The sequence below is a fragment of the Lolium perenne genome, chromosome 3, assembly GCF_019359855.2.
Source record: "Lolium perenne isolate Kyuss_39 chromosome 3, Kyuss_2.0, whole genome shotgun sequence".
Taxonomy (NCBI): Eukaryota; Viridiplantae; Streptophyta; class Magnoliopsida; order Poales; family Poaceae; genus Lolium; species Lolium perenne.
The window spans coordinates 128186721-128201210 of record NC_067246.2 but is presented as its reverse complement, the minus strand read 5'-3'; the positions used below and the strand labels follow the sequence as shown (position 1 = coordinate 128201210).

The following is a 14490-nucleotide window of genomic DNA, read 5'->3' as shown; positions in this document are numbered from 1 at the left end:
AGCAACTCCGGCGATGTTCCGGTGAGATTCCGGCACGGTGGAGAGGGAGCTCGCGGCGGCGCTTGGCTGAGAGGTGAAGAGGGGGGTGAATGAGGGTTAAGGCGTCGACGGCGGATATTTATAGGCCGGCGGGACGAGATTCGTGTTCCGCATCCTGTGGTCGGAACGCAAGCGTCGCACCGTTGGATGCGTGACACGTGTCCTAAACCCTAAACGGTAAAAATGGCTAGAGATAAGTTACCGCACAAATCGCGCGAAAATGGCGCCAGAATTGGCGGAACCGTTTGAGTCTTTTAAGATTCCGGGTAATTGCGTGAGGATAAGTTGGCTCTCATTCGTGAGCAGGGAGTAACCCGGAAATGTTTTTCGGAACGTCGATGGATGAAGTCCCGCAGGATGGGAGCATTTTCCGACTAAAGGTTGAGAAAGGAAGAAAATGTGAAGTTGGAGTTCTTCAAGTTTCTCCGCGTTACCAACATTTGCCGGAAATCATGATGGACTAGCAAGGCGGAAACAGAAGGTGAAACTCGGAGAACTCTGGGGGCTACTGTTGTGGGTATACTTCATGGGTGTACCATCGACAGTGCCTAGATCCGGCAAGCCCGGGTGGCCCACAGATGGTGATGAGGCATGTGGCCCATCGGGCGGCCCAGTTGCTGTTGATCCTGACGGAAGATGTCCGGCCCAGGAGCAGGGAGCCGGATCCAACCGACATTGAGGAGGAACCCGGATCCACGGAGGCCCATTAAGGGACCCGGATCCGGTACGACATAGATGGAAGGGCGGATCCTTGGCATACACGGCAAGACATTGTACCGTAGTTAGGAAACCTGTATCCGGGTAGGACTCTCCATGTAAACCCTAGATCCGTGCGCCTTTATAAGCCGGATCCCGGGAGCGTTAGAGGCAGAAACTCAACTCATTGTAACATCGCGAAAGCGCCCAGATAATTCCAGACAAGCAGCAGTAGGCCCTGTCATCGTGCAGGTGTTCCGAAGCTGGGTAAATCGCGTACCACCGTCCCGTGTGCACTCCGCCCTATGGCCCCTACTTCTTCTCCCCTCGTGAGGATCCCTCCTCCGAGGTACCGTCGATTAGGCAACAACATCAGGTGTTGCCGTTATGGTCATTGGCTCTGTACCATCAATAGCTCTTGCGACTCGATCCCATACTGCCTGCGGAAATCGCACCATCTCTCGTGTTCCCGGTCCGATATATTTTGTTCCTAGACCTCGCGTGAGATCTGCAGGATCGACATACGGATTTCCCGTCTCGTCAAAGTTCTCTGATGTCTCCTCCTGTGGGCGACTTGGTTCTCCAATTGCATAGATCTGATGATATTTTGGATTCTGAACTTTGTCTGGTTTGGTGACACTATCATAGAGATTGGTGAAGACCTCGCCAACAATAGTGGATCTATCGATGAAGTTGAAGTTGTCGATGTTGCTCGAGTCATCGCTTATATCGGAGTCCGCAGATGACTTGAAAGACATGTCGCTGAAGATCTTGGCGAGTTTTTCACTTGCCATAGTGCTGATGAAGCGTGGCGACGAAATCCCCTCGTCGCCTGACTCGATTGACGACGTTGAACCCGAAAAATCGGGATCGGCCTCTGATAATCCCGATGAGATCGGAATTTCGAGACGATACGCTCCTTCTTTCTCGACGCGGAAGTGGAACTTTCCGAACGTCATCTCCATGGGCTCCTCCAGATACGCATATGCATCCAAACGGGAGGGCGGGTGAGGAACAAAATCGACTAGACCAGTTTCGATCTGTTTACCTCTGTCCATCGCGTTGCTTGCAGTTGACGAAGTCGACGATCTTGAACGTGCCATCGAGATCAACTCCTTGACACCTCTAATTCCCACAGACGGCGCCAATTGACAAGGGATTAACTTATCAATGCCTACAGATTGTAGACTAGGGTTTTAGTCGGAAGTAGAGGGCAAGTAGATCTCGAAGGTTTCAGCCGAAAAGTGTTCGACGATATGAAAACTAGGGTTGCGTGAAACAATGAATCGATCCCTTCTTTGTCCCTCGACTCCCCCTTATATAGGAGGCGGAGCCGAGGGATTTCGTAATACACGAGTTACAGAGTCCGGGAGGGTTTCTAACTCATCCCGTAAAATTACAAGTCTATATTTCCTAATACAACTCTAACTTTCCTTAATATAACTTGGGCTTTTAAACTTCATATCCTTCGACTCGTGGGCCTTCGGTAAACCCCGGGTACCATCTTTGGCAGGCCCATTGGGGATGCCTATGTCAGACGTCCCCGGGCGGCGAGGCACTGTTGTGGCTCGACCGCGCCGGCGACTCCTGCCACGGAGACCACAGGGCCTCCTCCCAGGCCGAGTGGGGGGTCGAGGTAGCGGCGGTGCACGGAGCAGCGCCTCCTCCCTGAGGCGCTGCTCCCTCTCTCCTGCCAGGCGTGGCGCTTGGCCTTCTGGCGCCGCTCCTCCTCCGCGCGGCGCCGAGATTCCTGACGCCGCTGCTCCTCCGTGTGGCGCGTGGCCTCTTCCCGCCGCGCCGCTTCCTCCTCCTCCCGTCGCGCCTGGCGGGCCTGGGCGTAGAGCTCCCAGCCCTCGGCTTCCTCCACCGCCTGCCGGGCGGCTTCCTCCATCTCGGAGGTGCGAATGGCCGCATGGAGGTGCGACCATTTCGCGTCCTGCTCCGCCGCCGAGATGAGCAGCGCGGCGCGGAGGTCGGGGTCCTCCTCCGAGGACTCGGGCTTGGGCTCGAGCAGCAGCGGCGGCGGTTGCGGCAATGCCGCGCCGCCGCGGCGACCTCTCCGATGTGGAGGCCGCGTCGGTTTCCTCCGCCGGCGCAGCGGCCGGCGGACGACGGCGGCTGCTGCTCGCCTCGTCGTCGTTGGCTCCGGAAGCGAACCGTCGCTTCGGGGCCATGGCGGCGGTTTCGCTGCGGGAGTGAAGTGGGGACTGGAGTTTAATAGCCTCCCGGGTCACCGACAGGTGGGCCCAAGGGAGACGAGGCGACCAGCGCACGGACGCGAGCGGACGGCGCGTGCCATCCGCGGCCACGCAAACCTAGCCCAGATTTGGGCCGGGTTTGCATCGTTCCGGACGCCGCGGCCGTCCGCTTTTGCGGTGTGTCCCCGCGTTGGGCCGGGATTTTGTCCGGCTCGACCCATCCGGACGCGCGGGCGCGGGATGGGTCGCCCCGTTGGAGATGCCCTCACTCCCTCCATTCCTCAAAATAAAAAAAAGAGACATATACATTTTGCTCAAAGTTAAACAATATAAATAGTGATCAAGTTTATAGAAAAAAATATTAACATCTACTACAAACCAATATATCTCTGCAAGCTTGATTGTCAATAGTTTTCTCTGCAATCTTGGTTAAAATTGACACTGACGGAATTTTCAGAAAAGTTATAAGCCTTATTTTCAAAATCGTAGGTGGTAGTAAATTACACCGTGCCTAGCACACAAGAGTAGCAATCAGAACAAGTGTCCCAGGCTTGCAGCACGGGATAAGGTGTGATTGCCTGATTGGCCAAGCCAAGTGTCCCGACATGCGCGTACCAGGAATGGTTCGCAGGACAACAACCAGAACCAGTCGCCGCCGGATGGCACCAAAAACGCAAGCATACGCCGAAGCTTGCACACAGTAGCCACCTACGTGGCCGCTCGGTTTGCCACAGAGAGAGCAGTCGGCTCAAATCTAAAACCTCCAGACGCGACCAGATCCGAGCGCATGATTGAGTGATCACTCTTCTTCTCCTCATCCGGGAGGCGTTCCAACCGGTTGCTGTTCCTTGGAGGGCAGCACAGGGATGGGCCGCCCATGCGCCACGCCAGCTGATTGAGAGAGTTGCTCAGAAATGCTGCGCCTCCATGCCATGCCATCGTCTACCTGGAACTGACACAGGCGCCTTCTGCTTGTCTCTCAGGATTGGACGAATGATTGTTCTTCGAGACATTCGGAATTTCGGATAGATGTGTTAATGGGGAATGAATCCGATGTATATGTGGTTAACTTCTACCGAGGAATGTGTCATAAACTTTTCTCTCTCGGACATGCACATTCCTGGGGTTGAAGATCCTTTCTCTCTTGTTGCTTCCGAATGCATGGGCTGTCTCCTCTCCTACACACTTGACGGCTTGAGCAACTCCTTGTGCAAAACGAAATCATTTTAAAAAGGCTGACCTTCGCGAAGGGAAGACAACTCGCTCCGTACGGGATAAGTGGCGCGCTGTGGTGCCAGAAAATCCCTGGGAAGTGGTCTCCCTGCTCGCCACGTGTCGCAAGTGGAACCAAGGTGGGGATGGGGGAGGAGAGAGAAGACTGGGTTTTGTCAGTTTTTCCCTTTTCTTCTAGATTCGTTTTTTCAAAATGAAATATCTTGAGAACCGTAAGTCCAAATTGCGAACCGTTTTCACTTTTGAGATCCAAGCGTCGAGATCTTCAAAAACTAGATCCCATGTTGATAGATTTGGAGAAACTTTTTTTTCGTACTTCTAATAATATTATGATTGTACCTGTGGTATGTACCTAACTGTACTCGTGTTTCAACTGATAAGTACTTCTGTTTTAGTGTATTTGATGCAGTTTTTCCCTTTACTCGGTAACTGTACTTACTCGTGTGCGCTACTGTACATGTGCTTCTGTATTAGTACTTTTTTGTGTGCGCGACTGTACTTATGTACCTGCAGTTGCTCGTGCGCGTTACTGTACTTCTGTAACTGTACTCGCTCGTGTGCGCCACTATACTCGCCCGTGTGCTAGACTGTACTCGCCCGTGTGCGCGACTGTACTCGCTCGTCTGCGCGACTATACTCCCTCATGTGCGTCACTGTACTCGCTCGTCTGCGCGATTGTACTCGCTCATCTGCGACTGTACTCGCTCGTGTGCATCACTGTACTCGCTCGTCTTTGGAACTGTACTCGCTCGCGAGGTAGTTCTGATTAATCGATTCACTTGCTAGCTAGCTAGTTACTCCGTAGTTCGGATGGATGAATCCATTTGTCTGATGTGTACCTCGCGACCCAGAAGCCACGTACTTGCATCACACGCGCGCGGGAGGATACGTACTTGGAGTCGCTACGCGCGCTGGCGGGCGTACCTCGCGGCCGGAGGCCACGTACTTGGTCGCGCGCGGGCGGGCTTGCAGTTTGGAGTCCGTACTTGCGCAGGCAGGTGGACTTGCGGGACCAAAAATGCTAGACTTACGGACTGATTTCTACGTAAATGGCCTACGGGATGATGATTTTAGGAGTCGGAATGCATCGGGTGATGCCACCTCTGCCCGTAAGTCCCATTACGTAAACATGATCCTGTAGATGTAGCATTGCTGCTTGCGGGACTCTCACGCGGGACTGCGGGCCTGCCACGTGTCAAGCACTGCTACGTTTGTGGAGCAAGTTTTTCCCTTTACGAAAGTTGGTCTCTAAGTAGTGGTACCCTTGTGCAAAACGGTTTTGGTGGCTATGGCCGAGAGTTAGGGCATTTCAAGCGGGCCGATCCATTTTGAACATCAAATATGTTCTGATCGGTTTGTTTGGATCGGCCCGCAAGCAGTAAATGGGTATTGTCCTTTTCTGATCCGTTTGGAGCGGGGTCAAACCTAGCGAAATGACATATATTCATATTCCCCACCGTTATGGACGCCGTGACGATTAATGATGGCATGTCCCGTTGCTAACTAGCCCATCGGCTTCCTGCACGGCAGCTTCCCACACGTCCCGTCGTTTCCCGCGCGCGGCCTCTCATTTCCTGCCTGTGGCCGCTTGCTTCCCGCCCTAGCCATGGCTATAAGAAGGAAGGCGTTGCGGGGTGGATGGGCAACCCTAGCTAGTAGGATCACCGAGATGGCGTGCGAGCGCTCCATGGAGGACGCCGATGCAGCGGCGACGATTGGATGCATTCGAGGCAGAGGAAACTGCCACATACGTGAAGGAAGAGAACTGTGAGGCGGCGTTTAGAGCATCTCCACTCGTCTCCCCGACGAGGCCCCCAGGACCGCGTTTTGTCATCCGGACGGTGAAATTTGACCCAGTCGCGTCCCCGGTTCCTCGATTTTGTCCGGATTTAGGCCCAAATTCATCCGGCGATCCCACGCCATCCCCGGCCCCCCGGGGAGCGCTCGGGGAGTCCGGACGAAACGAAAGCGCGGGAAACACTGAGGAAACTTCCCGCGCGTCTGGTGGCCCCAACTTGTCGGCGAGAGAAACCGATCGTCGTCCTTATCGCATCGTCTTCCGCGCGCTGTAAAAGCCTGCCGCCGGTCAGCATTAGCCGGCCGCGTAGCTTCCACGCGGCGAGTTAATGTCGTCGCATCGTCTTCCGCGCGCAGTAAAGGCTGTCACCAGTCAGCTCGCCGCGGACGCGTCGCATTCCACGCGGCATTAATCCCCCGCGCCAGCCGCGCCTATATAGGCCGCTCCGCTCGCCGCGACGCGCACCCCTGCTCTCATCTCCCTCCACTCTCCGTCCACTTTCCCGATGGCGTTCTCCGACGACGACGGCGCAGCCAACAATGGCTTCCCCCGCCGCTCGCTCCACGCGTGGGAGGGGCACCTCCTCCACCAGGCGGGGTACCCCTGCCCGCCGGACACGAGGCCTCCCGGCGGCGGGTGGCGGCTAAGTCGTGGCGGCGTACCAATCCCGCCGCCGCCTCGGGGCCACGCCCTCGACGTCGCCATCGAGGAGGCGCGGATGACCATGACGGACGAGGAGCGCGCCGACCCGCGCCACCACCCCGACAACTACACGCGGTGGAACTCCTACTTCCTCCGGCGGTGGGAGCGGGAGCTGGCGACCTACGACGGCCCGCCGCCTCCGCGCAACAACGCCGCGGGCCGCCGACGTTGGTGGAGCGCGCCGGGCCGGACACTCGAGGCCGTCCTCGCGCACATCGAGGACGGAAACTTCCCAGTGCTCACGATGCCCCCTGCATCGAGGGCATCGGCGAGCCGCCGCCGGGGAACGTCTGGCAGCCACGGCGCATGGCTGCCAGCTCGTCGTCTTCCGGATCGGCGCCGAGGCCATCCTTGGCGCCGGTGAAGAAGGAGGCGACATCTCCGTCGGACGCCGGCGCGCGTCAAGAAGGAGCCGGCGACTCCGCCGCCGACCAGAGGGCGCAGCAGCGGCGCCCTCATCATCCGCGACCAACCCTCCTCCCCGCAGCGTGGGCGGAAGAGGAAGGCGGCGAAGAAGGAGGACGCCGCGACCGCCACCAACGCCGCCGCAAACGAGCTCGCCGAGGAGGAGGCGAAACGCGCGGAGGATGCCGGCGTGGCGGAGGCGATCGCCGGGTCGCTCAACGACACAGTGCCCGCCGACAACGCCCTCCCCGAGGACGCCGCCCTGGCGTGGTCGAGGCGCGACTGGGAGCGCGAGGAGGCGGAGCAGCGGCGGCGGCGATGGACCTGGCCGCCGCACGCCAACTCGCCGCCCGCGCCGCTCCAACCGCCGCCGACGACGTCGCGCGCTACCGCCGTCCTGCGACACCTCCATCCGGCGTCGCCGTCCCCTTCGTCGACCTCGAGGCCTCGGACGACGAATGGTACAAGCCATCCCCGCCTCGCACCAGCGGCCGGTGGGGAGACGCCGGCCAGGGCAGCAGCAGCCAGGCCGCGCCGCCGCAGGTCGACGACGACGGCTCCGACGACGACGGCGGCGACTACACGGTGTTCTACCGCCATTTCGGCATGTAGAGCGCCGTGTTTTAAAATTAGCAGTTGAATTCCCCTAGCCGAATTCGAAATATAGTCGAATTCGACCTCTATGTATGAACTCCGCCCGTTATATAGTAAATATCATTAAATTTAGTCTATATTCGCCCGTTTTTAGCCGTAGTTTGTCAAGTTTCCGTTTTTCAAATTCGCATCGTCGTCTTCGTCTGGACACGCGGCTGGGAAACTACTCCTTCCCACGCCAAATCTTCCTCCAATCCGAACGAAAATTTCGCCGAATTTGGACATGGGGAGCGCCAACGAGTGGGGATGCTCTTAGGCTGTACGGCGAGGGGATGTGGCCGGTGGTGGAGGCTGCGGCACGGGATGCCTGCATCTCTGTCTCGCTGGACAGGAATGGGCGCTCTTCCGGCCATTCGGGTTGGTGTGAATTAAATGGGGAACGCCGCGGAGGAATGTGTCATCTCGATCGGACATGGACATTTCTGCTATTGAAGAGCTTTCTCTGAGAGAACAAGTTCTCTCTCGGCCATGGGCTGTCTCGTCTTGTACACGCTTGAGCAACTCCTTGTGCAAAACGTTTGTGGTCCTGAATCTGAATGCCCTTCCACATCTACTTGCAGATTTAAACAAAAAAAAAGTGTTTATGTAAGCTTAAAACAAACATATATAGTACAACCAATTGCTACAAACCAAAAAAACTTCTTCACCAAAATATGCAATTACACGTAGTATCCGATCTGTAGGTTTCTCTATAGAAAAATGCATTTTCAGGTCGGATCAAGATTTTTGGTTCAGTCTACTCGCCAGATATGATAAATTATTCCTTCACTCTGAAATAAGTTACTCCACATAAACTGGCATATATATAAATAAAAGCTAATTTTTGTACTTGCCATCAGAGAATCCCACAAAGCAAATAGAACCGGCCATTATGGCCATCAAACGTAAATTATTATACTGATACTAAGATAGTTAAATAGACAGTATTTAAAGTTACTCATGCAACGCATGAGCTGCACCAAATTATTCCGTATAGAAGCCTGCAACGACAGGACATCAGTTATAAGATTTCTCATTTAAGTTACTCCGTAGATGTCAACGCATCACAGGTTCTGGTGCAAACTTTCCTTCAGGAACTTCTATAGTATACCACGGACAGATAACATTCCATGTCTTGGACCCAAATAACAGGATCAACAAGAGGATTGTAAACTGGCACGAAAGGTCTGCTAGTTAGATGATTGTGTATTTTTCTTTCTTGACCTATCCACCTCCGAAATGGAGCAAATATTAGCAGTTGAGCAACTCAGGCCTTCGCTTCTCCATCTCCGTGCTTTGGGGAATCCGTTCCACTGTAGAAGGAAGCCTCGCTTGAAGCGTCAGAGCCTGTGTCGTTAGATTGCATCTTCTTGTCATCCAGTTTCATTTGTTCAGCGTAGCTTGTGTATTCAAAGGTGGCTGTATTCCTTCCCCCGAATGCCGAGTCAAGCTTGTCAAGGTCGAAGACCTCTCCCATTATCTTCAGGCTCTCCTTATCGTTTGAGTACACAAACTTCACCTTCTTGTACGTCTCATGGTCCAAAAATGGCTTCACTATCTGCCATTGGTATGTATGTTAGGCCCTTTGATCTTACAACAGTGAACTAGCTCAACTAAGAATAGCATAGAACAAGGCAGCTAACAGAATCTTTCCAGAAGGAAATGATACTGACATGTAGGACCTGATAACACTATTTCCAATGTGCACATGTTGTGGTTTATACTGTTTCCCCTGTTTCAATTTCGCTTTAGGGAATATAGCACACCACATAGGAACTTTTAATGGTTGAATCATGCTGAAATAATATATCAGAGGAGACCGCCAATATCGTGAAACCAAGCAGGAAAGACCAATTACAGAAGAAAAATAGGTAGGTTAGTTAAAGGGCTGTGAATGACTGGAGAAATAGTTAACAAATACCAATAGACTGGAGCACATCATTCATGATTTTCAAACAAGCAAGATACTGCTAGTCGCACAAGTTTGAACATTGTGGTTGCAATACTATCTTTTGTAATAATTCACCTATGCGAGTATGGAAAACGCAAGGCAACAATGTTGGTTCAAATGTAAAGATAATTCAAGTTGTGCAGCTTCTTACCTTCCAGAAAGACTCAAATACTCTAGGAGGATTGTAAAGGATCGCTAGGCCCAGTCTCTCAGGATAACAGTCTTGCAAAACACTCACAGTCTCTCTGGTCACCTTCAGTGGCGTGCTTCCCAGTGACCAGCCCTGGAAGTCTGTCAGCCACACCATCTTCTCCTGATCATCCGTCAAATTCATAATCGCTTTCTCCAGAGAGTAAACAAGATACTTGATCTGATCTTTTCCGCAGGTAGTGTTCTGTTATATATCAGCATTATGCACACGCAGTTAGAATGACTGAAGTTACCATGCTTCACATCTGAACCACAAACTTTAGTCCAGACTCCGGAGTGACATGAGTTGAAAGACAACTAAAAGTTTACAGAATAAACATAAAGAGGCATTCCTGAAAGTAAACTACCAGTTTACCATCATAAAAAGTATCTAGTTCAAGGTAAATACGTGTCGAGAGAAACGATAACAAAAATTATGCTTCTCAAGATTCATATGTAATACAAAAGAAAAAAAAACTTTGATACTTTGATTTGCAACAAAGCAAGAAATTATCTTTGGTTACTCACAACACTGATTGAGCATTCGGATATGAGTTAGAAAAATATCAGCAGAGTTAGCATGATAGCTCCATAATCATAGATTCATGGTTCACAGTTGTAATGTACCTTTCACATCTTAAGCAGACCATGTAACTATTATATGATCTCAAAGCATATTATATGACGGGTATATGGAGGCATTCTCATGTTTCTTTATGAGAATATACATATTAAGAACCTTATGATCAAATTTCCAGATATTTGCTCTGCAGGCAATAAGCTAACCTCTAAGCCTGGCCTCATCACAAGAACAGTTCTTCCAAGTTTGTCCTTGTAGTCAGCCCTATATATTTTTCCAGTCTCTGCTTCATGTGCAATGTCTTCCTGAAGATTGAAGGAAGAAAATATTACATTACCCTGTAAACCTGGTAATACAAAGAACTTTTAAAGCATCATGAACAATCTGCGTCTGCATTATAACTCTCCGCAGCAGTTCGATAATATTGATATCATTCAATTAGCACTGTGGTGTGTATCATTAAGTGGATCAATTAAGAAAATGTTGCGACGCGGGGCGTCGTGGACGGTGTTGTACCTTCGGTTTCTTAATGATACCAATCCTAGACTACCAAATATATCTCTAACTCTCCCCGCAGTTGTACCAGTATTTACAACATTTTCTCGAACATAAAGTTTTTTCTATAAATTTTGGATAAATTAAGAAATGCCAATCCTAGACTACCAAATATACCTATACCTATACAGTATAAGTATATTTACCAAATATACCTATACCTATACCAAATTACCCAGTAATGCGTAATTGTCACTGACAATAGTTATTCCACCTACACTGAACTTATTTTTACATGCATCCTGAATACTACTTTTCTCACTTCTCTGTCCTAATTATATGGATCTTTGTTACACATGCATATTCAATTGAACATGAAGATTTCAAGCGGTTAAACCAGACATACCCAGGAAATCATTTCTGGCTTGTATGATGCCCGCCACTTGACAGCTCCTTTCAGCATTTTACTTGCTTTCTGCACATTCCAGTTTCTTGCTCGAAGAAATCTCAATATTGATGCATCCGAAAGGAAACCCTGTATTGCTACTGACGAGGGTTCACCAAGTTGCTTCCGTAACTCATCTATCTGCTCAGTAATCAGCACATCAAAACAGGATTAGAATTAAGTACTTCAACAGAACCAAGCAAATATCCTATAGTGAAGAGCAATGTCTTACTTTCTGTTGCTGTTCTTCCAGGGTCAAGGTTTTCTCTGTTGCACCACTGTTGTTTGATTTCCAGAGAAAGGACATTTTTACTAACTGGAGGGAGATGACTCTACTAGATATATAGTCGAACAAGCTGCAAAAAATAATAATTATCAGGACAAATAAACATAAATTATCATCTTCATTGTCTGTGCATGGTGGGGTTGACTGGCTGAAGACAGAATGATAGCAAATGAAATAAGCCAGTTCAACGGAAAAGGGTGCGACAGATGAAAATTCATGTAAACGTAGTACTGCAAAAATTTACGATGGGTAACACCTCATGAAGTAACTAAAACAAATAAACCTGGGAAAATCATAATTAAAAAATGCTCAGCGCCGAGAGCAGGGAGAAATAGAAAAATAACATCACAGGATAGATCGAGACAGAAACCATGGGAACTTTTGAAATGGGAGAAACCTAGCTGGGCAAACCACTAAATTTCACTCTGGCATCCGGTCCATACTCCATAATACTGGTGCTCGATGGAAAATTGAAGACGTGATAACACTTGTGGGATATTTAGATATGCTTCAGTTGTCCCTTTCTCCAAGGATAATTTGATCTGCTAATGCCAGAGACAGCATTATTGCTAGAAACAGCTTCACGTGGGCTACAGAACAGGTCGAGATCAAGTCATCGCGAACTAAACTAACTACCGGCAGGCGGCGGCAGTTCCTATCTTCCAGAAATGTTAACTGCGAAAAGAATCTTGGAATTCGAGGGGGAGAGATCCGAAATCTATGATTTTCCTCACGCGGAAGAACAATCAATCATCCTAAGAAAACAAAGTGCTATGAGTCTAAAAATTCCATGAATCAACAACCGAGCCGGCATGTAAAACCAAATAGCATAGTTCATGGTTTTGGCGCCTGAATCAACCAAACAGTACGAACCGGGGATAGAGGGCGGTGGCCACGCACCTCGGGGATCACGTTCTTTGTGTATGGGTGGTTGTGAAATAGCAGAATGATCACTAACTCGATAAGACGAAAGGGTGTGAATACTCAAAATTCAGGTATATGTAGTACTACAAAACTAACAAAAATTGTCACTCTCCCTTTTACGATGGATAACAGCTCATGAAGTAACTAAAACAAATAGACCTAGGAGATTCATAATTAAAAAAACGCACAGCGCCAAGAGCAGAGAGAAATAGAAAAATAACATCACAGGATAGATCGAGCCAGAAACCATGGGAACCTCCGAAATGGGAGAAACCTAGCTGGGCAAGCCACTAAATACCACTCTGGCATCCGGTCCGTACTCCATAATACTGGTGCTTGATGGAAAATTAAAGACACGACAACACTTGTGGCATATTTAGATATGCTTCAGGTGTCCCTTTCTGCAAGTATAATTTGATCTGATAAGGCCAGAGACAGCTTTAATGCTAGAAACAGCTTTATGTGGGCTACAGAACAGGTCGAGATCAAGTCAATGCAAACTAAACAAACTATCTTCCAGAAGTGTTAACTGCGAAAATAATCTTGGAATTTGAGGGGGGGGGGGGGGGATCGAAGTCTACGAGTTTCCTCACGCGGAAGACCACTCAATCATCCTAAGAAAACAAAGAGTCCACGAATTCCATGAATCAACAACCGAGCCGGCATGTAAAACCAAATAGCACAGTTAATGGTTGTGGTGCCTGAAGCAACCAAAAGTGAGAACCGAGTTACAGAGCGGTGGCCACACACCTCCGCAATCACGTTCTTTGTGTATGGGTGGTTGTGTTGACTGGCAAACGAACAGAATGATCACTAGCTCAATAAGACGAAAGGGTGTGAAAACTGAAAATTCAGGTATATTATGTACTAAAAAACTAACGAAAACTGGCACTCTCCCTTTTTACGATCTATACCAGCTCAGCTCATAACTAAACCAGAAAATGCTCAGAGCCAAGTGGCGGGGAGGGAGAAAAAGAAAGAAAATTTAACAGCACATGATAGAACATACTACCATGGGAACCTCCGAAATGGGAGAAACCTACGCGGGCAGGCCACTAAATTCCACTCTGGCATCCGGTCCATACTCCATAACACCGGTGCGTGATTGGCAAAATAAAGGCGCGATAACACTGTTGGATATTTGGATACGCTTCAGTTGTCCCTTTCCCGCAGACCCCAGTATAATTGGGCTACAGAGCAGGTCGGGATCGAGTCGACGCGAGCTAACTAGCGGCAGTTCCTATCTTCCAGGAGCGTCAACAGTTGAGAGCGGAAAAGATGGGTGGAGTTCGAGCGGGGGGCAGATCGAAATCTCTACTGGTTTCCTCACGCGGAGAACACCCAATATAATCGTAAAGAAAACGGCAGACAGGTGGTATGAGTCTAGGAATTCCGTGAATCTACAGCCGAGATGGCCGGCCTGTAAAAGAAGAGGTTGTGGTTGCGGCGCCTGGATCAATCGAACAGTAGGAGGCGGGAGATGGAGGGCGGCGGCGACGCACCTGGCGGATCAGGATCCCGCTCTCTCGGCGCCGGCGACGACGGGCGGCAAGACACGGCCTCAGAGAGCACCGCAAGGATCCCGGTGAGGAAGGCGGGGCGGTAGTGGGGTGGTAGTAGTGGGGGGATAAAGCTTGGAGATAATTGGAAAGAGTTGAATCCTTCCCGGCGTTCGCGGGCGGAGGGGGAAAGAAAGGAAGGAAGAAAGTCGCCACCGTCGCAGCAGGAACAGTCAGGCGTTGCCGCGTCAGCCGTCAGCTGCGTCACCAACCACTACACTAGACTAGACTAGAGCGAGCCACCATGGAGCCGCCGCGCGTCAAGGGTTGGACGGTCGGCACAAGAGTACAAGATGCTCTTCAAGTTTTTTGTTTCAATAACAAAGATGATGCCACCACACCACGAGGACCCCAAAG

The 14490-nt window shown here is 50.6% G+C and overlaps 1 protein-coding gene across 1 annotated transcript; it reads right to left on the bottom strand.

Moving 5' to 3' along the window:
- Positions 1–8651: 8651 nt before the first annotated feature.
- LOC127342374 (uncharacterized) lies at positions 8652–14219 on the bottom strand. The gene is made up of 6 exons (XM_051368313.2): positions 14077–14219; positions 11597–11720; positions 11326–11505; positions 10631–10729; positions 9807–10049; positions 8652–9262 (listed from the first exon to the last, which is right to left on the bottom strand). Exons 2-6 carry the CDS (start codon positions 11669–11671, stop codon positions 8972–8974), a joined length of 888 nt encoding a protein of 295 aa, XP_051224273.1. The 5' UTR covers positions 11672–11720; positions 14077–14219; the 3' UTR covers positions 8652–8971.
- Between the last annotated feature and the right edge of the window lie 271 nt (positions 14220–14490).